Genomic DNA, 25,395 nt, shown 5'->3' on the forward strand with positions numbered 1-25,395 from the left:
TTCCTTGTTTCTTGCGGTGAGGTCATTTCTGAAGCATTTCCTCTCTGAGGTACTCTGGATAAAAGACTGTATTCCTGATGACAAATCAGTACCTCTGAAACATGTGGAATTGACCAGATTTAAAGTAACTGACTTTGGTAGCTTTGTGTTGCGCTAAAAGAAAATGTCTTTCTTGGTGGGGGAGGGGTTGGGTAACTTTTGTGAAAAAGACTACTTTCTGTGGTGCCATTACAGGGTAGAGAAAGAAGTGGGTGGGATGGAGATGGCCCATGAAGGAATGATTTGGAGTCTGGCTTGGCATCCTCTTGGACATATTCTCTGCTCAGGCTCAAATGACCATACTAGGTAAGCTTTATGTCAAAAATAACAAGGAATTACTGTATTTATGGAGCAGCAGGAGATAAATGTATATCTTATTCATATAGGAATGTATTAATTTGTTTTCTAACTTACTCTTAAGGACATGTTGGTAGTGGTTTATAAATACGTATATTACAAGGAGATTGGGTATTGAATATGACTTTCTTATTTGAATTTTGTTTTGCCTTCTAATTTAAAAAGTGTCTTTCTACATTAAAAATGTTTAGAATAAGGCATTGTAAAACTTTGTTGTTTTTGCCAGAGGACTGCTAAGTATTGTTAAGTGCCCAGAAATACACTGAAACCGTGCTCCTCTCCTCCCCCCTCCAAATACTTTTATTTTGACAGCAAATTTTGGACCCGAAACCGACCAGGTGATAAAATGCGAGATCGATACAATCTAAACCTGTTGCCTGGAATGTCTGAAGATGGAGTGGAATACGGTGAGGTTCTTGCATGTTTATCTGTCTTTGAAATCTGATATTCTGTTATAAAAGTGTTAGGTGTTAAGAAGATTTTGCAAAACGAATTTTAGTTTTATAGTTTATGGATTTATAAATCGCCAGCAATAATTTTCATTTTTATAAAGTGTTAATTTTATTGGCCTGATACATTTATAAAATCTCTATTGACACTGGCTGTATTCCTATGTATAGATGACCTTGAACCTAATAGCCTGGCAGTAATTCCAGGGATGGGAATACCAGAACAACTAAAATTAGCTATGGAACAAGAACAGATGGGTAAGAGAAGTTGTACCTATAAATTTTACTTTTTCTGTAATTTTACCTGTTTCTTATAATCATGATATTAAATTATGTTGAAAATGCCAAAATGATGTATGTTGAGAAATGTTGATAAAAGTGATGTAAACTGCATGATATTTAGAATCTGTTTTTCCGAAAATGTGTTCATTGATGAAGTGACCACTTTCTTTTATTTCCTTGGCTAACTACTTCTCTTTATGGTTTCAGGGAAAGATGAATCAAACGAAATTGAAATGACAATTCCAGGTTTAGATTGGGGAATGGAGGAGGTGATGCAAAAGGATCAGAAAAAAGTACCTCAGAAGAAAGTTCCTTATGCAAAACCTATTCCTGCTCAGTTTCAGCAGGTGAGTAACTAGAAGTGCACCCCTGCCCACTTGGTGGGAGACTCCGCTTGGTAAGTCTAACTGAAGTGCAGAAGTAGGTTTCTCTTGGATTATCTCATCTGTTGAAGGTATTTCTGTACTACAGACATTTTTTGAGCATTCTTCACATATTTCAGGCATTATTAGACATAGTTCCCATGTGTTGCTTTGCAGTTAGTCCTGAGTTTGTCATGAATCTTCTCTAGGTCTTCTTTTATTCTCACCTCCTTGTTATCATTCCAAGCTATCAGAAGCAGGAAAAAAGAGACATGGAGCAGGGAGAGTATGTTGACCCTCTTCAACATATTTTGTCTGTCTTCCACTTTGTTCCCTCAACACAGAGTGCACGTGTCCTTTTGAAGAGGCAGGCAGGTGTTGCATCTTAATAACATGTGAGATCTTGCAGCTTTTATCAACAACAATTTCTACCTAGTGATGTGCTTGCCTGACTCCATTCCTGTGTCACTAAGAATTAGTATTAGAAATAAAGATAGTTTACCAGCTGAGCCGACTTGTATTCACCAGGTTGGAATGAGCCACTGACATTATAGAATGGCTTTCTCATTCTGTCATTATGATTTACACACTTAGAGTATACTTTAATATTCTCTTCTTTCCCAAGGCTTGGATGCAAAATAAAGTCCCAATTCCTGCCCCAAACGAGGTACTGAATGACAGAAAAGAAGACATTAAATTGGAAGAGAAGAAAAAAACACAAGCAGAAATCGAACAAGAGATGGCCACATTGCAGTATACTAACCCACAGCTTCTGGAGGTGTGTGACGCTCTTCTGGGGGATTCGAGATGATCTAAGAAAGTAGTGATTAACGTTTTGTTTATTGATATGCTCTTAAGGAGAAGGGAATGGACTCTCAGATGGGTCTGATGAGCAATATCATTTCTTATTGCTGCATTAGGAAGCTAGTTTCTAAAAGAATCGTGTTTCTTAGACTTTTAAAACCAGATCAGTCAAGCAGCAAGTAGACCTAAGTTGAATATACGTTTTTTAATAGACAAGATAAACCAACATAGTTTTAATTTGGATTCATTTACTTATCCACGGATAAAAAATTTCTTTCTGTCAGCTCTAGAACAGGTGGTTTGTTCTTATTTTCCCTACCTTTGGCAGCTACCAAGAATGGTAAAACACTAGTAAATTGTTGGGCTTTCCCTGATCAAGATGGATATAAATAGTCCTGACTGCTGTTTCCCAGCACCTAAAAAGAAGCATTCTAGAGTCTGGAAGCCTGAGCACCTTCAGAACATCTGAATATCATATGGACTCTAGAGGCCACTCAGTACCTTATGTTTGTTTTGAGGCTCCCCTAATGAAATAAGTGATAGCAATATTGTCATCTTTAAGGGCTCTGGCATTTTTTATCAGCATGCTTTTTCTTCCTTTCTTTCCAGCAACTTAAAATTGAAAGACTTGCACAGAAACAGGCTGAGCAAATTCAGCCTCCTCCTTCATCCGGCACCCCTCTCCTGGGACCCCAGCCCTTTCCAGGACAAGGTCCAATGTCTCAGATTCCTCAAGGTTTTCAACAGCCTCATCCATCTCAGCAGATGCCAATGAACATGGCTCAAATGGGGCCTCCAGGTCCACAGGGACAGTTTAGGCCCCCTGGACCCCAGGGACAAATGGGACCACAGGGTCCTCCACTGCATCAGGGAGGTGGGGGGCCACAAGGATTCATGGGACCACAAGGGCCCCAGGGCCCACCCCAGGGGTTGCCGAGGCCTCAGGACATGCATGGGCCCCAAGGAATGCAAAGGCATCCTGGACCTCATGGCCCTTTGGGACCTCAAGGACCACCTGGACCACAGGGCACTTCTGGTCCTCAAGGTCATATGGGTCCTCAGGGCCCACCTGGCCCACAAGGTCACATAGGCCCCCAAGGCCCACCTGGTCCCCAGGGTCACTTGGGCCCTCAGGGACCTGGTACTCAAGGTATGCAGGGACCACCTGGTCCCAGAGGAATGCAAGGACCTCCTCATCCTCATGGGATGCAAGGTGGGCCAGGGTCTCAAGGGATCCAAGGTCCTGTGTCTCAGGGACCTCTGATGGGATTGAATCCAAGAGGAATGCAGGGTCCTCCAGGCCCCCGAGAGAACCAGGGTCCTGCTCCCCAAGGGATGATGCTGGGCCACCCGCCTCAAGAGATGAGAGGACCTCATCCTCCAAGTGGACTGCTGGGACATGGCCCTCAGGAGATGCGAGGTCCTCAGGAGATGCGAGGCATGCAGGGGCCTCCACCCCAAGGATCAATGATGGGCCCTCCCCAGGAATTGCGAGGGCCTCCAGGCTCACAAGGTCAGCAGGGGCCGCCCCAGGGCTCTTTGGGACCTCCACCCCAGGGTGGCATGCAAGGGCCCCCTGGACCTCAGGGACAGCAGAACCCGGCAAGAGGGCCACATCCATCTCAAGGGCCAATACCATTCCAGCAGCAGAAAACAGCTCTGCTAGGTGATGGGCCCCGGGCCCCCTTCAACCAGGTATTATTTCTTTCCAACTTGTAGGCATTACACTTTGGGAAAATACACTCTGCACTGAGGTGGCACTTCCAAATGCTGAGAAAGGCAGTCACAGCTGGTATAGATGTCTCTCAAGTAGTGATGGTGGCTTGAGAATAGCATCATGGCTGAAGAAAGAAATAAGAGTAATTAAGTAGATACCAAATACATCGCAATATGAATCTTTACTTCTCAACCTATGTTTCTGAATAGAGGTTCTTCCAGAAATGATGCAGTCCCTGTTGAATACAGTTCATAATTGTCCCAGGGCTCCAAAAGAGCTGTGGCCCTGAGGAGGGTGAGGAGGGAGCATGGGTGGGTCTGATCCTGTCCTGCTCTATTTTCTGGGCTATTGCCTTTGTAGGCTGGTGTTTCATGGGCTTGCCGGACAGCTGAGCCACCCCCTATCTGCCTGCTGATCTGCCTGCCGGCTCTACTGTTAAGATGGTGTGGGGTGTTTAACTCATGAGTATACTGTAGACTGTGATCTCACTATTTTCATTTCACTGAATGCTTTTAGAGATCTCTTGAGTCCAGAATTGTGCATTTTCAAATGGTGACCCTTTGGATGAAGTTCCGTTCAAGTTGTTTTTTTTAGCTCACATATAAAAGTGTTTACAGGAGGGAGTATTTCTGTAGAAATTTTCTTGGCCCTTTTTAGAGGATTCTGTTATTGTCAGCCAAGTTTTTCTACCCATTCTCTGAGCTGTGCTTGAGAGGTGGTATGATGAGAGTTCAGTTTGCTTGGGCTGAATTACAGAAGACTGCATGGGCGTGAGTGGATTGAACACTGTTTGGCTCTGTGGTGTCTACATTTTTCTGAATTTCATAGTCTGAAAGCGTTATTTGGGTATGAACAACTGGGTTTGTGTCCTTGAAGTCAGTCGTGGACCAAAAGGAAGTGAGTGACTGAGTGAGCTGGTGTTGCAAGGCACTCAGTTCCTGTGGAAGAGGGCCTGCTGTGGATGCTGTGTGTAGAACACACAACACCTCAGAGAGTCTGTAATGGGAAGGTGACCATTGGATTCAGCTGAATTAAAATAACTAGATTATATGTTCCTCTTCAGCACATCTTCCAGAACTTAAAAATGTCATACCAATGAAGAATCTGATGGCATTTGAGTTTATTTCCAGAACTTATTGGGCACTTTCAGAGTTTAGGATGTTTAATAAATCTAGGTTTACCTTCCAGAACTGTTCTAAGACTTAAAAGTAATATATGTTTTATTAATACAGAGTATATTTGTGTGTGTTTATAATATTTACCTACCTAACCTTATGTTAGTGAATGAACAGTTTTCATTTTGGAGGATAAAAACATAATGAACTTTAGCTATCACCTTGTGACTGAAATTATATAAACATGTCATATTCCAGGGGACAGGTCTGTTGGGGACAATTTAGTAAGTTTTTATTGTATCATATAGTGAAAGATTTTACACATGAAAAGCAAAGTGGCTCTAAAAATTTAATTGACCTATAGAAATATTGGTGGCATGAGAATGGAGGATTAATATATTATAGGGCATTTCACATCTCAGAAGTCTGATAAAAAGCTTTGCTTGTATTTCTTTTTCTTTTTTTTTGCTTATATTTCTTACACTGATATCTGACTTTGTTCACTTTGACCAGGTCAGCTATTTATTTATTTATTATTTTTGGCTGTGTTGGGTCTTTGTTGCTGTGTGCAGGCTTTCTCTAGCTGCAGCGAGTGGGGGCTACTCCTTGTTGCGGTGTGCGGGCTTCTCATTGAGGTGGCTTCTCTTGTTGCGGAGCACGGGCTCCAGGAGCGTGGGCTTCAGTAGTTGTGGCACGTGGGCTCAGTAGTTGTGGCTCGCGGGCTCTAGAGCACAGGCTTAGCAGTTGTGGTGAGGGCTTAGATGCTCCGCGGCATGTGGGATCCTTGCAGACCACGGCTCGAACCCGTGTTCCCTGCATTGGCAGGCGGATTCTTAACCACTGAGCCACCAGGGAAGTCCCCCAGGTCAGTTATTTAAACCAGTTGTTTTAACCAGTTGGTTAAATTTAATGGAATTGCCTTCAGGTGTTACAGTGATAGCATGAAAGATGTTGATAAGAGCTGCCCTTGAATAAAAGGGACAAGAGACAAAGGACTATGGAAATTACTGGTATTGAGTTAATGATGGCAATTTAACTGCAGTGCTATAAATGAGTCCTATCAACGCTGCTCTTTCTTGTAGCTAGTTTGGAATGTGAAAGCACTTTTGCTATTGATGGTTTTGAAACTCTGCTCTTCTCATGGTAGGTCCAGTCACTAAATGCATTTTTTATATGAAGGAATGACTAGATATATATTTGATTATTTGTTTGTCAAGAGACCAGATCCAAGGTCACTGGGCAGTGTGGGGAATCTGAATTTAGACATGGCTGGATAAAAATACAGAATATTAGGACCGGGGACAAGCTGGGGTTGCAGAGCAAGGAGGTTAAGAGGATCAGAGCAGTAGGTTTGCATCAGACAGAAGCTGCAAGAACCCACGAACCCATGTCCCGAACCCATGTCCCGGGTAACGTAGCTGGGAATGCGTAGTGGGTGCTGAGCACAGGGGAGTTAGACAGTAGAGGTTAGGGAGTGAAAGGAGAAAGCAGTGAGTGAACACCTTGCTCATCAGGAACCCCTTTCTTACTCTCCTGCTCCCCGCCTTTTAAACCTGGCCATAACCTCTTGAGAGGATGGATATTTTCTATAGCTGGAAAGGGGTCATGGATGCGAGAGCAGAGTTTACCTGTCCTGGCGGGTTTCCCAGCCTTTACTTTTGCTAGAAGTTCCGCCTGTGTGCAGAGTGTTGTTGTTTTATGTTATGATTTCTGACTTTCCACTGAGGTTCTTGCTTGGCATTACAAGTAAAGATTTAGCTTTAAATAAAACTTATCAGGAGGTTTAAAATACAAGTGTTTCCTTTTATTATGGTCAGAGAAGTATCTCCTTTCCCCCAATTTAATGACAATTTTGCTATGATGTCACTAGGTATATGTTTACTCCTGGAAGCTTTGGGGTAGCCTAGTGTTTTTATCTTGTCACATTATGATACAATTGCTGTTCATGAAGCACAAGCCTTTGATTTCACACCCCCGCTTTAAAAACATCTTTTCAGGAAGGACAGAACGCAGGCCCCCCACCCTTGATACCAGGCCTAGGGCAGCAGGGAGCACAAGGTCGCATCCCCCCTCTTAACCCTGGACAAGGACCTGGCCCTAACAAAGGTAAATATCTGCTTGGCTGAATAAGAGATTATATTCTATCTCCTTTGGGTAAATCTTAACAATAGTTTTACTGGTAAGTAATTGATAGAATGGTCATTTGAACCTCTAGGGAAAATAAGAGCGTAGTCAGTTCAGGCAATAGCTTTGTCTTACGTTGTTTTCGTAGATTTGCTTTAGTTAGCCCAAATTCTGCCCAGAGGAAACAGCTGCTTACTACCAGAAGTGGGCGGTGAAACCCCTTGGACAACCACCAAGAGCAGGGCCTGGGCCACAGGCCGGCCTTGCTCATCTCCTGGGAATGGGAGTGGTTCCTGTGCTCACTGAATGCAAGCGTACGTTTTTAGCATCCCAGAGAGCTGAACTGGCTCAGTTTAAATTTTTGATGGGATAAAGAATTCAGAGATTTTGACGGTGTTTTTTTTTTATTTTATTTTTTTTTTCTTGCGCTACGCGGGCCTCTCACTGCTGCAGCCTCTCCTGTTGCGGAGCACAGGCTCTGGACGCGCAGGCTCAGCGGCCATGGCTCATGGGCCCAGCCGCTCCGCGGCATGTGGGATCCTCCTGGACCGGGGCATGAACCCGTGTACCCCACATCGGCAGGCAGACTCTCAACCACTGCGCCACCAGGGAAGCCCTGACGGTGTTTTTAATATCACCCCCATCTCCCCTCAAATTGTGTCATATACTGAATTCTTCAGCTGGTTACATTGTTCTGTACCCTTTGAAAAGAAGAAAGCCATGTACCAGTGTGTTGTGCCTCAGGCTGTCGATGATATGAAAAGCACAGAGATGAGAATTGTCAGTGTTGAGATGTGAGGCTCTGTGGAAGTTGAGTCACCCCTAAGGGTTGGAAAGGGACACACGCAGGAGCCGCAGTCCCTGCTTTGCGAGGTGTTCAGCTCTCACACGCGCAGGAAGAGCTGGAGCGGGACTGTGGTGAGTGGGCAGCTCCTGGGTGGAGAGTTAGAGGGTGGGACCGGGAGGGAGTGCGGGTGGATGGAGTTGTACATTCAGTGCGCCTTTTCACGGGGGAATCGTGAGCATTGTGAGACGTCACTACAAAGAACTAGACCCCTTTTAATTTTTAATTGGCTAAGCCCACAGCACCTTGTGGTACATGTTAGGTTTCTTGCCCCCGTTTGATTAGATTAAGAAAAGTCCTTGTCAGCATTTTCAGCCCTAGGACTTTGGGAATTTAAAGCTTAGTCCTGAATTTACATGAGTCACTAGAGGTAGGAAAGGGCAAGGTAAAGGAATTAGGAAAATGTTTATTTTAGTCTCATCCTATGGAAGCCGTGGCCAACAGGGAAAAAGAGAAAGAAAGCATCAAGAACCAATTCTGGATTTGGGGACCCTAAGAAAAGAAGTCTGTTTCCCACAAGGTACAGCCATCAGCAAACCGAGAGCCTGCCTCTCTCCCTCTCCCCCACCTTGTGTCTGTCTCCACCTACTTCCCTCTCCTCCTTGCTCTTCCCCTTTTCTCTTCACCACCCCCACCCCCACCACACCCCCGTCTCTCTCTTCCTCCTTTCTCCTCCCAGGGACCAAAGGGAGAAGGGAGAGCCGAGAAAGTGGCCCTGCCGGCCCCCACTGGATTAACCAGCGCCACCGCCCGTCACCGGGGGCCACATCCCTTCTGATTTGTAGTGGTGGGTTTCTTTCTTTGGAGGAGCCAGGGTACTTTTAAGCAGATAGAGGTAATGGGAGGATTATTATTCATAGGTAAGTTCGAATGGAATGTGTTCAGCTTCCTCAGGTCAAAGGTCTGCTGTGTCTGAGGTCACACGAAGTCCAAGCAACATGAAGGCAGAGCAGGAGCCATTAGCTGCAGGGTCACGCTGGGAAGTGAGGGGCTGTTTACCAGGAGGAAAGACGCCTGGGGTATTTGAAGAAAAAGGCAACTTCGAAGGCGCTTTCCTCAGCATGGAGAGGACTGGTTTAATGGAAGGAAAGAAGGGAAGGTAGAGGGGACAGAGAAAGCTTGAAAGAAGAGAGAGTCCTTCTCATGGTGTATTTTTATACTAAGATTTCCAAGTATTTTAGTATTTGAATGGTGAGGAGGAATTGAAATGGCCAAGAGAAATGCGTAAAAATGAGAGAGGAAGGCTGTTAGAAGGGTAAGGATTATGGCCGACTGTGCCGTAAGGAAAGGAAGTTCGTCTTGATTGCCAGGGAAAAGCAGTAAAAGGCATGAGCTGGGCAAGTGGAGGAATTTCACTTCTAAAAGTTAGTTGTTTTAGAAGCAAGAGTGTCCCTTTGCCATCTACATTAAAAAATATATTTGATTTAAAGTGTATGTTGACAGAAAATAGGTGTACATTTACAATGGCTGCAATAATCATTCAGTAGCCAGGAAAACAAATCCCTTCACACTAAACTCGGTGTAATTGGCCTCTTTCCATTTTTATTCAGTACTCTGAATATATTACATATATTAAAATATTTTAAAAAAAATCTTTAGTGGGTTTCCAAGCTCTTATCTGCAAAGAATGGTGATGATATTATAGACGAGGGATATCGTTCATAGAAAGGGACAGAAAAAGTGTTTATATAAACCCTGAAACTGAAGTACAGCAAGGCTGTTTGGTCACAAAGCAGTTATTCGAGAGGCCCATGCTTCCATGGACCTTACAGAGGATTTTGTTAAGAATCAAAGCATGAGCTAACAAATCAGGTTAAATGAACTAGGGGTTAAAGGAGAGACGTCATGGCAGCGCAGGCCTGTGGCCCTGTGGCGAGCTTGCGGGCTTTTACACACGCAGGGGTGAATTCCTTGTACTTGGCTCCCCGGCTTTCAGCATGAATTTTCCCTGTTGCCTTCTCCCTGGGTACGGGGAGTGGGCCCAACAAAAACACTGAAGGAATGGGGGCAGGAAGGGAAGCCCGTTCTTATGCCGGTGAGGCTCTCTTGTGTTTTCTAAATGAATCTTCATATCAGCTGAGTTGCTAATCTCATTTGAGATTAATAATTTGCCCTAGGTCGAGTTGCTTAGCTAATGAGTGATGAAATCTGCACCCCCAAAACCCTTGTTCTTTTCATCATATGATGCCTTAGGGACGTTTGGCTCCTAAGTATGCCGGGAACCAAAAAGGGAAAACATTCTTAATAAAAGCATGCATTCTGAAATTTTAAGATGCTGAAAATCAGACCTACGTCGGCAGGATTCCTGGAAGACAAGGTAAAAATCAGTTTTGTTTCCTTTAGGTGACTCACGTGGCCCTCCGAACCATCACATGGGCCCAATGTCAGAGAGACGGCACGAGCAGAGCAGCGGTCCCGAGCACGGTCCCGAGAGGGGTCCTTTCCGGGGCGGCCAGGACTGCAGGGGTCCCCCTGATAGGCGCGGCCCTCACCCCGACTTCCCCGATGACTTCAGCAGACCAGATGACTTCCACCCCGACAAGCGCTTTGGCCACCGGTTACGTGAATTTGAGGGGCGAGGAGGACCTTTACCGCAAGAAGAGAAGTGGAGGCGTGGGGGCCCTGGGCCTCCGTTTCCTCCTGATCACAGGGAGTTCAGTGAGGGGGATGGCCGGGGCGCGGCCCGGGGCCCTCCAGGGGCGTGGGAAGGCCGCAGACCTGGAGACGAGCGCTTCCCCCGGGATCCTGAGGACCCACGGTTTCGAGGGCGCAGAGAAGAAAGGTGGGATGGATACTTCATGGGTCCGTTTCTTCTTCCCTGGAGCTTTCCACCTGTTCTCTCCACAAAAGTCTCTTTCCTCTCTCACCTGGGGAGAGAGTACCCTCCCCCCTCTAGGTTTTGTGTTTAGACTTAAAAATATGTATATGCCTTTAACATTTATGTGGTTCTTTTTTGTCTCTACAATTTAGAAATCTTTTTCTTTTTGCTTATTACTTGGTCCTTTTAAACAGATAGGTGGGTCAGTGTACTGTAAAGTTTCTTGGATTTGAATAGAAATCTCCAGGTTCTCTTGGTTAGAATGATGAAGTATGAGACAGATATCTAGATTGAGAATAAAGGAATTAGAGTAGATAGTTTCTGTGTAATTGCCTAAAGATCTTAACAAAATCCAATCAAACTGAAAAATAATCTCGCTGTTAAATTAGGTTGAGGTCAGGCTTGAACACTCAACTTGCTTGGGGTAACGAAAGGAATAGAAGTAGTAGGGAGAAAAAAACAAGAATTAGTGAAATCTCAAGTGAGACTCAGAGTAATCAGTGATACAGTAATTGAGTATTTACCTTGTGCCAGATGTTACTTCACTTAACTGCTAGAGTGAGTTGTGAGATAGGTGCTACCGTCAGCATTTACAGATAAGGGATGACATGGAGAGTCAGTGCAGTTTCTTGACTTTGGAAGGTCCCATAGGTGGTAAGTGTAAGAGCAGCTTCAGGCCTGGGCCATCCGACTGCAGTGCCCAAGCTGTGCTGTCCAGCACTCCTGCCTTTCCTGCCTCAGTCCTCTCTCCTGTGTCTTCTTTTCCCATCATACTTCTCATGACTGTCGCTTGCAGGTAATTGAAGTAAGGGTTGGCGATCTCCATTCTCACGGTGTGTGTTAGAAAAGAGCGACTGATAAAATGGCCAGGGAGGGTGAACTAGAGGGGTTAAAGGAAGCAGCTCTCAGAGGGGAGTTTTTAATAAAAAGATTTAAGAGCTCTCTTAATGACATCCCAAGTGTTCACAAGTCTGCAGGAACCTCATTTCCAATGGCTTTGGCATCAACATAACTTTCATTGAGTTCTTGAATCTCTGCATCCTGTGCAAAGTTTCAGATTTTACTGTGCTTCGGTTTGTCATATTTCATCTGTCAGTGACAGACCCACACCTAGACTCTTGTGCTGTGTCCAGCTTGTGCTCCGCTTCAGGTGTGCCAAACGTGTCCTGTTCACGTTGTGCTTGCTTTTTCCTCTGCCTGGAGCACAGTCTCCCAGATGCTTGTGGCTCACTCCACTTAGATCTCTCCTCCTGTTCCTTTATTTTACCCTGCTTTATAGTTCTGCATAGCACTTAGCACTGCTTGACATTAAGTGGTATACTTATTTCTGTATTACTTGTATCTCCCAGAAGCACGGTAGCTTCCTGAAGGCAGGTCCTCAGAAACTAGAGCAGTAGTGGTGACGCCCTGTAGGTTCTCAGTAACTGTGGAATAAATGAGTCTGTTAAAGGGGGAGATGTATTTGACAGGGTTCAGTTCATTAGGAGGTGTGCTACTCAGCTTGGGCTGCCATAACAAATACCACGGACTGGGGGGCTTAAACAACAGAAATCAATTTTCTCACAGTACTGGAGGCTAGAAGTCCCAGATCAAGGTCTAGCAGGGTGGGTTTCTGGTGAGACTTCTTTTCCTGGCCTGCAGACAGCCACCATCTTCCTTTGTCCTTGCATGATGGAAAGAGAGTGAGCAAGCTCTTGTTGGTATCTCTTCTTCTCTAAGCCCATCATGGGGCCCCGTGCTGAGAACCTCATCTAACCTAAATAGCTCTCAAAGGCCCATTTCCAAAGTCACCTTGGGGGATGGGGCTTCAGCATATGAATTTGGTGGAGGGGACGCAAACATTTAGTCCATAACAGGAACTGTTTTCTAATTAGGGCACATTAGACTCCCCCTGTCCTTTTGTAGCTAGGGCAGTCGTATAATGGCTGCCTGGACAAGAAAAGAGTCCTGCCACGTGTGGGGAGCCTCCCCTGAATCCCTCTCGGGGGAACAGCGCCCTCTGCTGATACTCTCCCTGCTCCACTTACCTCCCCGTGTCAGTTCCACCCTCACCTTAGGTGGTTATTTCAGCCAGCGTCTGGGTCATACCCCCTTTGCTTGCAGGAGCATGGCTCATTAAGTTACCTCAGGACAAGAAGGGTATTAAAAAGGTAGCTAGTAGCTGGAACGGTGGAGTGAAAAAAGGAAAGCTCTTTTTACAGTAAAACACCAAGTTATAAATGGAGGAGGAGTGATAGAATTAGAAAATCACTTCTTTTAACACCCAGTGTCATAGTTGATTCAGGCAAGGATCATCAGTGGGGATGCTAAAAGCCACTGAGTAAAAAGATTGTGGAGAATCACCCATGCTGCCAAAGTATCACCCTACAGATTACTTAATTGCAAAGGAGAAAATGTACCTTTGCAACGATGAAGTTTTGTTGCCATACCACTTTTGCATCGTAAACAATGAGACAGACTGGCATCACTGTGAAGGTGTAAGACGTTTTGCCAGAAGTGTTTTACCTGAATCTAATCATGAGGAAGCAATCACATGAATTCAAATTGTGAAACGTTCTGTAAAACGAGCCGTTTTGAAGGATGGATCCTTCAAAAATGTTGGGGCCTATCTCAGTAAAAATTAAAAAAAAAAAAAGTAAAGTCGAGGTCATGAAAGGTAAAATGCAGGAGGGGTGGGGTGGGGGGACTGTTCTAGATTAAGGTAGACCAAAGAGACGTGACCACTAAATAATAGTGTGTGATGATGACTGAAATCTATAAAGACAACTGTAAAAGACGTTTTGAGGACAATTGGAGAAATTCAAGTTGGACTGTATATTAAATAATATTACATGTTATTTAGAGTGATAGTAGTGTTATTATGTAGGAGAAAGTCCTTGTTCTTAAAGAAATTTACTGAAGCATTTAGGGGTGAAGCATCATGTCACAACTGGTTTTGAAATGGTTTAGAAAATGAATTTATAAATAGATGAATGGAGAAAAGACAAAGGCTCATGTGGCAGAATCTTAAGAACTGATTAATCGCAGTGAAGGATGTATGGGCATTTGTTGCTCTATACCTCCATCTTTACTGTAAGTTTGAAATTTTTCGAAATAAAATGTTGGAGTAAAATATAACTGAGTGGAAACTCAGGAAAAAGCAGAAGGCCTGGCCTGAGAGGAAGCCACGAGCAGGCAGTTCATGCAGATGGCCCAGCCCCTTTCCCCCTTCTGATCCTTTCTCCAGTTTCCATGGCCTCTCTTGGGTGTTCACACACCTTTCCTGCTGGCAGGCCCCTGTTCCTGCTTCCCCACAGGCTTCTGCTACAGCTCTGGCGCCCCCTCATTAATGGTCCTGCTTCAGTAACACTCCTGGATGACTTAGTTTCCCAGTTCCAGAATTTCTGAGAGGTGGTGAAATTGTCCACCAGCCCAGGCACCAGGTTGCCAGCTTGCCAGCGGGTGGGCTACCCATAAGCCAGAGGCCCTCCCAGTACACCAGTCAGCTGTGGGCTGGGGCCATTGGTGAAGTTCATGGCCACCAGGCCTGCCCCTGAGTAGAGGTGGGCCGGGGCAGATGGCAGAGCAGATGCCCCAAAACAAGTCGGGTACAGTTAGCAGGCATGAATCTGTACCCCCCTTTTTTCTGATTATATAAGTAATATTCATTATAAAAACATAAATGGTGATATGAAAAGTATTTGGGAGGTAATGGTAAAGAGCCTGGGCTGGGTGTCAAGACTGGCTGAGTTCAAATCCCAACACTTATTGTGAGTCCTTAAGTAAACGACTTAACCTCTCTGAGCCCCATTGTACACATGGGTAGAATAGTAGTGTCAGTTTCTTTTCTTTTTGTTTTTCTTTTTGGTGTGCTGCATGGCATGCAGGATCTTAGTTCCCTGATCAGGGATCGAACCCATGCCTCCTGCCATGGAAGCACGGAGTCTTAACCACTGGACTGCCAGGGAAGTAATAGTGTCCGTTTCATAAGGTGGTTGTGAGGATAAAATGAAATGAAATAGTACATGTAAAGCACTTGGCATGATATAAGCACCTAAAAAATGCTCACTGCTATTATTCCTCAAAGCCTAAAACAAAATTAAAATAACCCTACATTCTGATACTTTTCCCTCCTGCCTGTTTTTATGTGCCATATTGGGATTGTAAAATGGGTACTTTAAAAAATACATACTTTTATTTTGTTTTTCTCCCATTTAACATTGTATCATATTTTCTCACATCATTATGCTTCTTTGAAACATGAACTGAGGACTACAAGGTATTCCATTAGGTGGATATTCTGTTGTTTTTCCCTAACAGCTTCAGACGAGGAGCCCCCCCGAGACATGAGGGCCGTGCTCCCCCCAGAGGAAGGGATGGTTTTCCTGGTCCCGAAGACTTTGGACCAGAGGAGAATTTTGATGCTTCTGATGAAACAGCCCGAGGAAGAGATCTCAGAGGGCGAGGTCGGGGTACCCCACGAGGTGAGCTGAGAACCCCGGGTGTGGGAAGGACGGGGTGGAGAGGTAGGTTGTTGTGGACACCCCTGAAATAGTCTGTGAGTGCTGCGTTGCTGTGTTCTATTGTGTAGGAGGAAGGAAGGGTTTACTTCCCACTCCTGATGAGTTCCCTCGCTTTGAAGGAGGTCGGAAACCAGACTCCTGGGATGGAAATAGAGAGCCAGGTAAGGCAGTAGAGCTGCGTGTGGCCTAGGGTCCCACAGTTCACAGAGTGTGGTCTGAGGACTCTCCCAGGGGTCCACTGGGTTCTCTCTTTAGCGACTCACCTCTCCGTGGCAGGCCGCATTGTCTTCAACCCACATCTTCAACCCACAGTGTAGACTGAACGCAGGAGCAGATGGGAGAGCCCAGCTTTCTCCTACTGAGCCAGATATTAAAGAGATTTGTCTAAATACCACTCTTTTCACTAAATTGTTTCGTTTGGGGAAAGTACAGTTAAATGAACTAAAGTTTTCTCAGTCTTCATTTCTGATATGGCAAATGTTGTTAGAACTCTCATAAATGCATTCTCTTTGGGATCCTCAGTAATTTTTAAGAGTGTAAAGACACTCTGAAACTAAAAAGTCTGAGAACCACTTTTCTGGCCCTTCCCTGCCTCCTCTTATTTCAGGAGGCATGTTTATTTCTAATCTTGACCCTTTTTGTGTACTCATGATGTGACTAGGTGTTCAGGAAATGTTTCTTGCATGAGTGAGTATTGGTTTTTGAGTTGCCACTTATTCTTTTTTTTTTAAATTAATTAATTAATTTATTTCTGGCTGTGTTGGGTCTTCGTTTCTGCGCCAGGGCTTTCTCTAGTTGCGGCGAGCGGGGGCCACTCTTCATCCCGGTGCGCGGGCCTCTCACTATCGCGGCCTCTCTCGTTGCGGAGCACAGGCTCCAGACGCGCAGGCTCAGTGGTTGGAGTTGCCACTTATTCTTAACAGTGTAATTCCTGTCTGCTTTTAGCCACGCTGTACTTTGATATAATGAGATGGTTAGATTCCTAGCCTTCTGGATCTGTGTTCTCTATATTAGGGCCAGGTCATGAACATTTCCGTGATGCTCCCCGCCCTGACCATCCCCCTCACGACGGTCATTCCCCAGCTAGCAGAGAACGGTCCTCTTCTCTCCAAGGCATGGACATGGCATCCCTACCACCCCGAAAGCGCCCCTGGCATGATGGGCCAGGAACCTCTGAGCATAGAGAAATGGAAGCCCCAGGGGGTCCTTCTGAGGATCGAGGAGGCAAAGGTAAGTGAGGCCGGTGATTTCAGCTCGGGAGCTACGGATGCCACAGCCCTGCCGAGAAGGCTGCAGGGGTCACGGGGAGCCTCCTCTCCGGGCCAGCCCCATCCCAGTGTATGCCTGTTCTGTCTGTCCCCGACTGGGGTACCGGGGGTCCTTTCTCCACTCTACCCTCCAGGGCTTAGACTGTGCAAAGGCACATGTTCCTAGCTGCGGTACAGCCAGTTGGAGCTCTCAGTGGGTGACTGCAAGCTCAGCCTCTACGCAGTTCTCCTCCTCTTGCTTCCAGGAATCTCTGGTTTGTTCACACTTTCCACTCCAGCTCTCTTTCAGATTGCCCCAGTACTTTCTCTGCTGATCTGTGAGACTCTGGCTCTAATTGGCAGCTGTGCTCTCTGGTAGTGGCTGCTCTGATACCTTGAAGGGTGTCCCCAGTGGCAGAAAGAATTGTCCTCTCTCAGGTTCTGTGGTTTTTTTTTTTTTTGGAGTCTGAACCCAGGAGGAATTTGGCTTATGCCCAGAGTCACAAAGACTTTGGGGAATATGGTCTGGAAGGGGTTTTCTTTTCAGGGGAGCAGTGGATTATTTCTACTACTTGAAACTTTGGACCTTTATTTTAGAGGCAGCACTGACTTTTAGCCCAGAGCAGTAGCCACCAAATGCTAACTACAGCTGTGGTCTCAGGTTGGGCTGGGCCGTTGCACATGTGGTGTACTTTGGAGGCTGCTGGAAAGACTTGTGTGCCTCAACCTGTGCTCCACTCCTCAGTTCACCTGCCTCGTGGCTGTAGTCCCTTCATTACAAAGTTCTGCCTTTTGTTCTCGGTAGTTCCGTTCTTCTCAGTGCAGAGCCCTCAGAAATTACCTCGTGTCACCAGTAGATCCCCCCACCCAAGCGCTCATTTTGTTGCCGGTTGGGGTGGGCACTGGGGACACCTTTGTAGGTCCAGGGCTGAGGCCACGTGGCTAGTGTGGAAATGATGTCCTAGCTGACAAATTCTCTGCCAAGGTACCTTCGGGTGGTACTCAGCCAGGGCACCTAGGCTGAGCTTTGTAAGAAAAGAAGCCAAAATGCCTTTGGCTATTTTGGCTAGCTTTCCTCACCTCCTTGTCTTAGCTGGATTCAAATTCCATTCAAAAATTTAAGACGAAGTTGGCAGTAGTCTTCTGATAATGCATTATGGGAGATGTGTCCAAATCCGATCATCTCAAGACAAAAAATCTTAAAGGTCAGAATCTTAAAAGTCATTAAGATACCTAGAGGTTTGTGTGTCTTAAGTCTGATACAAATAACAGCATCCCTGGGAGAAGCACTAAAAGCCAGTGTTTTTCTTTTTGTGCTTTTGTTTTTCAAGAAATGTTTTATCTCATTATTTAAAAGGAAATCAAAAGTGCTATATAGTTGTAGGATAATCATAGTAAACACTTATCCTGGTTAGAGCAATTGTAATAATTAACATCATCAACAGTTTGTATTTCTTAGTTGCTTCCAATGTTAAGTCAGTGCTTTTCAAACCTTCCCCTGGAATACCCCTGGTGGCGTAGGAGGGTGAAGATACACATCTCATGGACCGTAGGCATGGTCCATATGATCGGTGACCTCCAGGAGGTGCTCCGTGTTTATCTCTTGGCTCCCTGTCAGTTCCGTCATAGCCGCGGGGAACACGTGTGTAGGTGAGGCTGAGGGGTGCACAGCCACAAGACAGGGCAGGAGTGAGATGGTGGTCCAGAAAAGCAGAGGCACAGCTTTCAGTGCTCTGAGGGCTGTGCTCGTGTCCTCAGAACTCTGTTTTTTTTTTTCAAAAAAGAAGTGTTCCACTGTCGGTCATCATAGAGTAAAAGTTTGTACCAGGAGTTGTTAACAGTCTCTGATGGAAAAAAAAGTCACATGTAAAACCATTATTTTGTTTCAGGCCGAGGGGGCCCTGGACCTTCTCAGAGAGTGCCAAAGTCCGGACGTTCCAGCTCCTTGGATGGAGATCACCATGATGGATACCACAGAGATGAACCTTTTGGGGGCCCTCCAGGCAGTGGTACCCCTTCTAGAGGGGGCCGGAGTGGCAGTAACTGGGGTAGAGGGAGTAACATGAACTCTGGCCCGCCAAGGCGAGGAGCTTCAAGGGGGGGTGGAAGGGGTCGGTAGAAGCTGGGGCTCAGTACCCCTCGGCCTCTCTGGACAGTATTTAAGAACTTCTGTGGACTTTCCAAGAGAAACAAAAGGAAACCTGCACCGTGTAGCCCTGAACTCTTTCTGGGGCAGCTGAATCCCAGGAGCCCCTGACGTCTTCAAGGTGAAGAGACTGCTGCCAGAGTAGCTGGCTACCCAGAGTAGCTGGCTACCCAGAGTAGCTGGCTACCCAGAGTAGCTGGCCTTGTTTTGTCCTGTCCACCCACACTGCCCTAAATCCCATGTGGGCTTGTGAAGATAAGAGCTGGAATTTTTTTTTTCTTTTTTTTTTTAAAGTGTCACAAGACATGGAACCTCCACAAATTTAAGTTCATGTCCAATTGGAAATTTGTTTCTATATGTACAGTTTGTCAGAGAAAAAGTTGTTTTTGTATGAATACAGAATGTGATTTACGCAAGAATTAACAGAAAACAACTAGTCGTCAAGTGCTTGCCTTAAGGAAACCCTTAGCTTCCATTGCATCTGGTCTGCTGAGGGGGGTACAATTATTGCTTATATTTGTGAGCATACTTGATGGGAATCTCTAAGTCATCTAAAGTCACCTGTGAACTTTTTGTTTTTAAACAAGTTCTTATCTAGCCCTTCTGTCACACTTATTTTTGTAGTAGCGTGAAAAATACTTCAAAACTATAACAAGGTTTGAAGTAGATTCAAAGCCTTATAATTAGTTAGATCTACTCTGGCAGATGGAAGATTATACACCAGAGGAAAAAAAAATCTGGATGTCCAAGTAGGGGTCTTCCTTGGCTGCATCCCCTAGTAATCACACCGTAGACTTGCATTGCCTTTTTCTGAAGAGAGGAACTTGACATAAACCAGAAATCAACTACACATACCTTCTGAATACTGTAAATCATTTCACAAATGGTTCTAAGTTGAAAAGGAATGGATCAAAATATCTCTTAAAACAGTTGTGCAAAACTTAAATAACTTCTTCCTCTTCCACACTAGCTATGTGGAAACACCAGTGTTTAAGGCAGAGGATTGTTCCAACTTAAAGTAAGCCAGGAAGTTCTCATCCACAACAAGTTCCTTTAGTTTTAAATAAATGGAACATTTGGCGCAGTTTGAATTGAAAGCCAAAAGTTCAGTTTGAGATAACCCCAGCATACTTTCTATACTGACCCCTTACTTTGTTTTTATAAAAAAGAAACCTTTTATTATTCAAAGGACTGTCCTGTGGCCACCCTAACGTCTCATTACTTTGCCAGCTTCAGTTTGGCATAGGAGAAAAGTTTCCTTGACAAATTTAGTGGTGCTGGAAAGTGTCAGTACTTGCTTAGGAAAGGGATACTGACATAGTTGGAGAGTATATAAAAAAACTCGTAACTGATTCTCCATTAATGTAAAAAATGGTAAGTGCTAAGTTATCTCTGCAGATAAAATGTTGACACCACACACACTGCTTTTTTAGGGTGTTAGAACCTAGAGACTACAAGAGATTTTCTCTTTACTTTGCGATTTAAAACATCCTATTGATCAGCACTTTGCTCTAAACACACGTTTAGGAGACTCAGGATTGCTTTAGGTTTGAGGATATTCTTTTTTTTTTTTTTGCGGTACGCGGGCCTCTCACTGTTGCGGCCTCTCCCGTTGCGGAGCACAGGCTCCGGACGCGCAGGCTCAGCGGCCATGGCTCATGGGGCCCAGCCGCTCCGCAGTATGTGGGATCTTCCCGGACCGGGGCACGAACCCGTGTCCCCTGCATCGGCAGGCGGACTCTCAACCACTGCGCCACCGGGGAAGCCCTGAGGATATTCTTTATTTGCCCTCCACTGGTATAGCTTAAAAAGAAGTTGTAATCAAATTCTAAGAAGCTCAAAAGGGATCCAGAGAGCAAATCCATACAGAGATTTAGGCTTTTTTCTGAGATTTATGTGGTAAGAACTTTATCATAACATTCCAAGGCTTTAACTTGAAAAACACAACCTCAGTAAGCAGATAACCAGATCACATTTTGAGAATGAATTCATTTAGAGAAAACTGAAAACTCAGCATTATATATTCATTAATTACTTAGTAATGCATTACTTAGTAAGTGATGCATTTTAAAGTATCACTGTCAAAACACATACCAGATGTTGTGCTTTGAATTTTATTAAAGCTTAGATTTCCAAACAGTGAATTCTTGAAAAAATGTTGGGAAAACAGTTTTTAAAAATACAGTAGCATGAACATAAAAGTCAACACTGTGAAATCTTCAGCCATGCAAACTGTAGAGAAATTTAGAACTAGAATGCAGATTTAACAAGGGGGTAGAAAGAGCAGCCAATGGTACAAGTTTTCCAGTCAAAAAAATCACTCCCCCGAAACAGTGGATTTGCTTTTACAAACACCCCCTTGGTTGTTCCTCTTGAGGTAGGTAACCCTATTTACTGAGAGGGGAACAAGGGAGCATTCTTAGAGAATATGGGGGGTTGGGGTAAGTCTACAGTGTGGATGTCGGTCACTTTAGTGTCCACTTCTTGGAGCAGGGCTTAGGACGCTGATAAAAATCTAAATTTTGAGGTTGGACAAAGGGGCAAGGCTCGACTGCTGCCTGACACCCAGTTTCGGCAACACTGGAATCCAGCCCCAGGAGACAATTATTTTCAAATCGTGCAATCCAACATACAGAAAAGTGGTTCACAACCTTAGCTGGAAAAGGAATCATCTGGAGAGCTCAAAAAAAATGCTGATGCGTGGCTCCCACCCCCACCCCCGCAGAGACAGACTGAGTTGATCTGAGGTTTGAGTCGTCAAGTAATTCTGTGAACGGAGAACCACTGGCATAGGATTTAAACATTTTAAATAGTTTACTTCCTAGTTAATATACAGCTAGTGACAAAACATGTAGTTTTCTGGACTCCTCAGAATATTGAGCCCATACTTTCTGGCAATAAATTAAGGTAAGTAAGAAGGTCCTAAACAAAAGTTAAGTGCTAAACCTAAAAAACGAAGGAAATTTGGCAATTAGATGTGAAAAGCATCTTAACATTGCATGAAGATCAGACTGTAAAGTGTAAATTATAGTTAAAAAGCAGATCATAAAATTAGGAATGAAAAAAGTTAGGCCTTGTAGAAATCCATGGTTTCCATCAAATATGGAAACCGCACGTGGAATCATGTGTCTCCCAGGAGTCCCCTAGCCCAGTTCTGCCCACGGACCTCTCATAGCGTTTACACGCACCTTACTGGGTATTTCTTACAGGACGCTTCTTGGTCCATCGCTTTCCTCATCTAATACAGAATCAATTTTCCTTTAATTTTATAAGGTACCATGTTTACAACTCCACTAAAAGTAGAAAAAACTGAGATAAACCGTCTTAACTAAAGTACTTTTAAAAGTTCCGGTGGCTAAAGTCAGTATTTATTTTAATAACGCTTATGGATCCACTCACATTGAAGAATACGGAAAAATAATTTCCAAGAGCCGAAGAGAACAAGTTTACTGTAGCTAAGCTACTACAGTCTACCACTGGATTTTTTAAAGTGACAAAACGTGGAACAGAAGTCCGAGAAAAGTAATAAGGGCAGTTAATTAAAACGGAAGAGCTAGTGTTCTTTTTCTTTGTCAACTGAGTGTAAACTAAGACCACGGTTAACGCAAAAGCAATTTATCATAAATGCTTCACAGTATGTCACCAACTCAAGGACAAAATTTAGTTCTCATAGCACTTGCTGCTGAGTATAGCACAAAACGCTGAACTTGAGGAGCTTCCGAAACAGCTCATGTCTCAGTTTTACAACTGCTGCTCAGTTTACAGATTTCGCTGGCACAGTAAAGGAGCAGCCTTTGCCCCGCGCGCTCTGGAAAAGGCGGGCGCAGTCCTTGGCATGGCGAGCGCTGGGCCCCTGGGCCGGCTCCGTGTGGTCTCCCGACAGCGCGTCCCGGGGGCGGACTCTGCGTCCTTTCCGACGGCGCGGGCCCCAGGCCTCTCACACGGGGAGCGACTTGGTGAGGGTGGCGCCCGGTCCCAGGCGCCGAAGCGCCATGCGCAGCGCGGTGCCCGCGCCGCGGGGCAGCAAACCCAACAGCACGGCGAGCAGCGCAGCCACCTGCGCGCAGGCGCCCAGCGCCGTGAGCAACGTGCTGCGCAGACCCAGCGCCGCGTACAGCGTAGCGCCCAGCGCGGCCACGTAGAGCAGCGCGGGCCGCGACGGCGCCTCCTCGCCGCGCAGCAGGCGTCCGCACGCCGCACCGCCTCGCAGGAGCGTGCCGCCCGCTAGCGCCAGCACCGAGCCCAGCGACCACAGCAGCGCGAACTTGCGGGCGCGCAACAGCAACACTGGGGCGTAGAGTGCGGCCAGGCCGAAGCAGAGCGCGGCCAGCAGCAGGCACACGCCGCTCGCCGCCAGCCGCTGAGCGCGCGTCACGCTCGGCATGCACGTCGCTCCCGCCGCCGTCGTCGGCTCCGCGGAGTTCCGCGCCCACGTCCAGCGCAGGCCCGCGCGGCCGAGCCACGCCCCCGCCGGCCCGGCCCCGGCCGTGGGCTCCTCTGCCTCTCCCGCGTCGAGGAGCGGCTCGGCGGCTGCCGGCCCGCCCGCTTTCCCCTGCGCCAGATACTCCTGCAGTTGGCGGTGGAGGTCCGCCATCTTGGGCGGGGTGTCCGGGAAGGGGAGGGCTGCCGCCCACTTCCGGTTTTGCTCGGTCGCCGTTGGAAGCGGCTCGGCTCCGGTCGGCTGTTGGTCGGCCTTGGCGGAAGGGGCGGGGCCTGCGGCTCCGCTCCTTCAGCTGCCTCCGCTGGACCCGGGGCTTGGGACTCTGCTGGTCCCTGTGCGTTTACCCTCCCAGCCCCGGACCTTGTCCTGTGTCCGGTGTAGGCGCTATGAGGGCCTGGATAAATCATGGCAGCATTAAAAGTTAGTTGGGGGGCGTGAGTCGGTGTGGTTATAAAAGAACTTGAAGGAAACTTAACGTGTCTTGACCTTATGGATGTCAGTATCTTGTGATACTGTGTTACAGCTTTTCAAGATGTTGCTATTGGGGGAAAATGGGGAAAGGGTTCACGGGATCTACATATTTCTTAAAACCATGCTAATCTATGTCAATGAATTCAATGTTTTTAGAAGCTCAGACTGCAGGTCTTAGGTGGTTTCTTTGGGAAAGCTACAGAGGTGAAGAAGAGTTAACCCCCCCACTCCCACCAGTTTGCTTCTTTTCTCTTCCCCGTTTCAGCAGAGGCCTGGAAATATTCTTGAGTCTTTCAGGCCCCTTATCATGTATCCTTGGCCCGCCTTGCCATGCTCCTCGCACTTCTGGGTGTTCTGAGGTAGCTCCCACAGCCCTGCTCTTTTTCAGAGCCTCCTTGAAGTTCTTCAGCCAGTGGTCACGTAGGTCACAACTTTCCGGGTCTCTGCCAGGGCTTCATCCCCCTCTGGTTTCTACCTAATTCCCATTCCCGGACGTTGGATCAAGCTGCACCTCCTGCTGTTCACTCCTATTCCGCTTAGGTGCACTTTTTCTGAGTTCTCATCTGTTCTAGTTGTGAAAGTTTATTGGTTTAAGGCAGTGCCAGCAGCTGAGGACAGGTTCTCTTCTATCTCCCTTTTCCTGGGGCCTGGAAGGCTGCTGCAAAAGCACACAAACAGATGTTGACCAGATTGACACAGTTATCAATTTGTGTACAGTAAAGCTGCCTGAAAGGCTTTGTAGATACTTTTTTTAAAAAAAAATATTTATTTATTTGGTTGTGCCGAGTCTTAGCTGCAGCAGTCGGGCTCCTTGGTTGTGGCTTGCAGGCTCCCTTGCTGGCCCCTTAGTTGTGGCATGCGAACTTTTAGTTGCAGCATGTGTGTGGGATCTAGCTCCCCGACCAGGGCTTGAACCTGGGACCCCTGCATTGGGAGCGTGGAGTCTTAACCACTGCACCACCAGGGAAGTCCCCTGTAGATACTTCTTTTGTAGATGTAGAAGCCATTGGTTGAAAAACCTATTTTGCTAGACTTTATAAATGCCTGTTGTGAACGTGAACATGATGGCATGGAAGTCCTTTTGTACTGTCAAGTGCGATACAGTTAAATAATACAGCAGTCTACTCTTGTGCAAGTGTTCGGCTTACTTGCCCCAGAAGTACTGGGAGTGGAAGGCAGGGCTGACCACTCTAGGCTGTTTCCGGTATCCCTGGCTTTGGAGGCACTGCAGGAGGTGAACCCAGGATATTTCCCCCGTGTCTGCCGCTTTTGGCTGTACTGGCTTCCCCTGGGCAACTCCTGCTGATAGGCTGGTAACACCCCTTTGTTCTCTCTTCTATGGAAAGGTTGATATTAATGGCTTTCTGCTGTTGTCGTCTCTGACTTTTCAGTCTTCTTGTTACCTGTGTAACCTGTTTCCCGCATTAAATTCCCCTTAATACTCTCTGTTTTCCTGGTTGGATCTTGGCAGTTACTGTTAGTCCTGAACCAAACTTGGTTCCACTTGCCCGATGTGAGCAAAGCCAATCCACTGACACTGGATTGTGGTGGAGGAAAGCGCAGCGTTTATTGCAGGGCGCCCAGCACCATGCTCAGAGGACCCGCACTCCCCAGTGGATTTCAGGGAAGAGCTTTTAAAGACAGCGGGAGGGCGAGGGTCACAGGGTGCATGATCAG

The 25,395-nt window shown here is 46.1% G+C and overlaps 2 protein-coding genes across 13 annotated transcripts in view; one reads left to right on the forward strand and one right to left on the reverse strand.

Annotated features, from left to right (window-relative positions):
- Positions 1–18,942, forward strand: part of WDR33 (WD repeat domain 33) — a 103,276-nt gene extending 84,334 nt beyond the window's left edge. Inside the window, exons 11-24 of one of the 12 annotated variants that reach the window (XM_027082510.1) lie at positions 235–345; positions 709–803; positions 1,017–1,103; positions 1,335–1,474; positions 2,115–2,267; positions 2,903–3,988; positions 7,123–7,231; positions 8,509–8,613; positions 8,773–8,880; positions 10,437–10,875; positions 15,211–15,374; positions 15,482–15,574; positions 16,428–16,643; positions 18,550–18,942. In XM_027082510.1, coding sequence (XP_026938311.1) covers positions 235–345; positions 709–803; positions 1,017–1,103; positions 1,335–1,474; positions 2,115–2,267; positions 2,903–3,988; positions 7,123–7,231; positions 8,509–8,613; positions 8,773–8,880; positions 10,437–10,875; positions 15,211–15,374; positions 15,482–15,574; positions 16,428–16,643; positions 18,550–18,779 — 3,136 coding nt within the window. In that variant the 3' untranslated portion in view covers positions 18,780–18,942. Of the gene's footprint in view, positions 1–234; positions 346–708; positions 804–1,016; positions 1,104–1,334; positions 1,475–2,114; positions 2,268–2,902; positions 3,989–7,122; positions 7,232–8,508; positions 8,614–8,772; positions 8,881–10,365; positions 10,876–15,210; positions 15,375–15,481; positions 15,575–16,427; positions 16,644–18,549 lie in introns of those variants that run through there. The other 11 variants (XM_027082511.1, XM_027082512.1, XM_027082516.1 and 8 more) reach the window with 11 other exon arrangements.
- Positions 18,943–20,904: 1,962 nt separating this feature from the next.
- SFT2D3 (SFT2 domain containing 3) lies at positions 20,905–24,533 on the reverse strand. Its single transcript, XM_027082526.1, has one exon. It carries the CDS (start codon positions 23,398–23,400, stop codon positions 22,744–22,746), a length of 657 nt encoding a protein of 218 aa, XP_026938327.1. The 5' UTR covers positions 23,401–24,533; the 3' UTR covers positions 20,905–22,743.
- Positions 24,534–25,395: the final 862 nt, after the last annotated feature.

The sequence above is a fragment of the Aethalodelphis obliquidens genome, unplaced genomic scaffold, assembly GCF_003676395.1.
Source record: "Aethalodelphis obliquidens isolate GAN/ISIS:26980383/991018 unplaced genomic scaffold, ASM367639v1 scaffold47, whole genome shotgun sequence".
Classification (NCBI taxonomy): domain Eukaryota; kingdom Metazoa; phylum Chordata; class Mammalia; order Artiodactyla; family Delphinidae; genus Aethalodelphis; species Aethalodelphis obliquidens.

Excerpts from the sequence above, each read along its gene's own strand:
- SFT2D3 (XM_027082526.1), bottom strand. The coding sequence starts at position 23,400 with ATGGCGGACCTCCACCGCCAACTGCAGGAGTATCTGGCGCAGGGGAAA.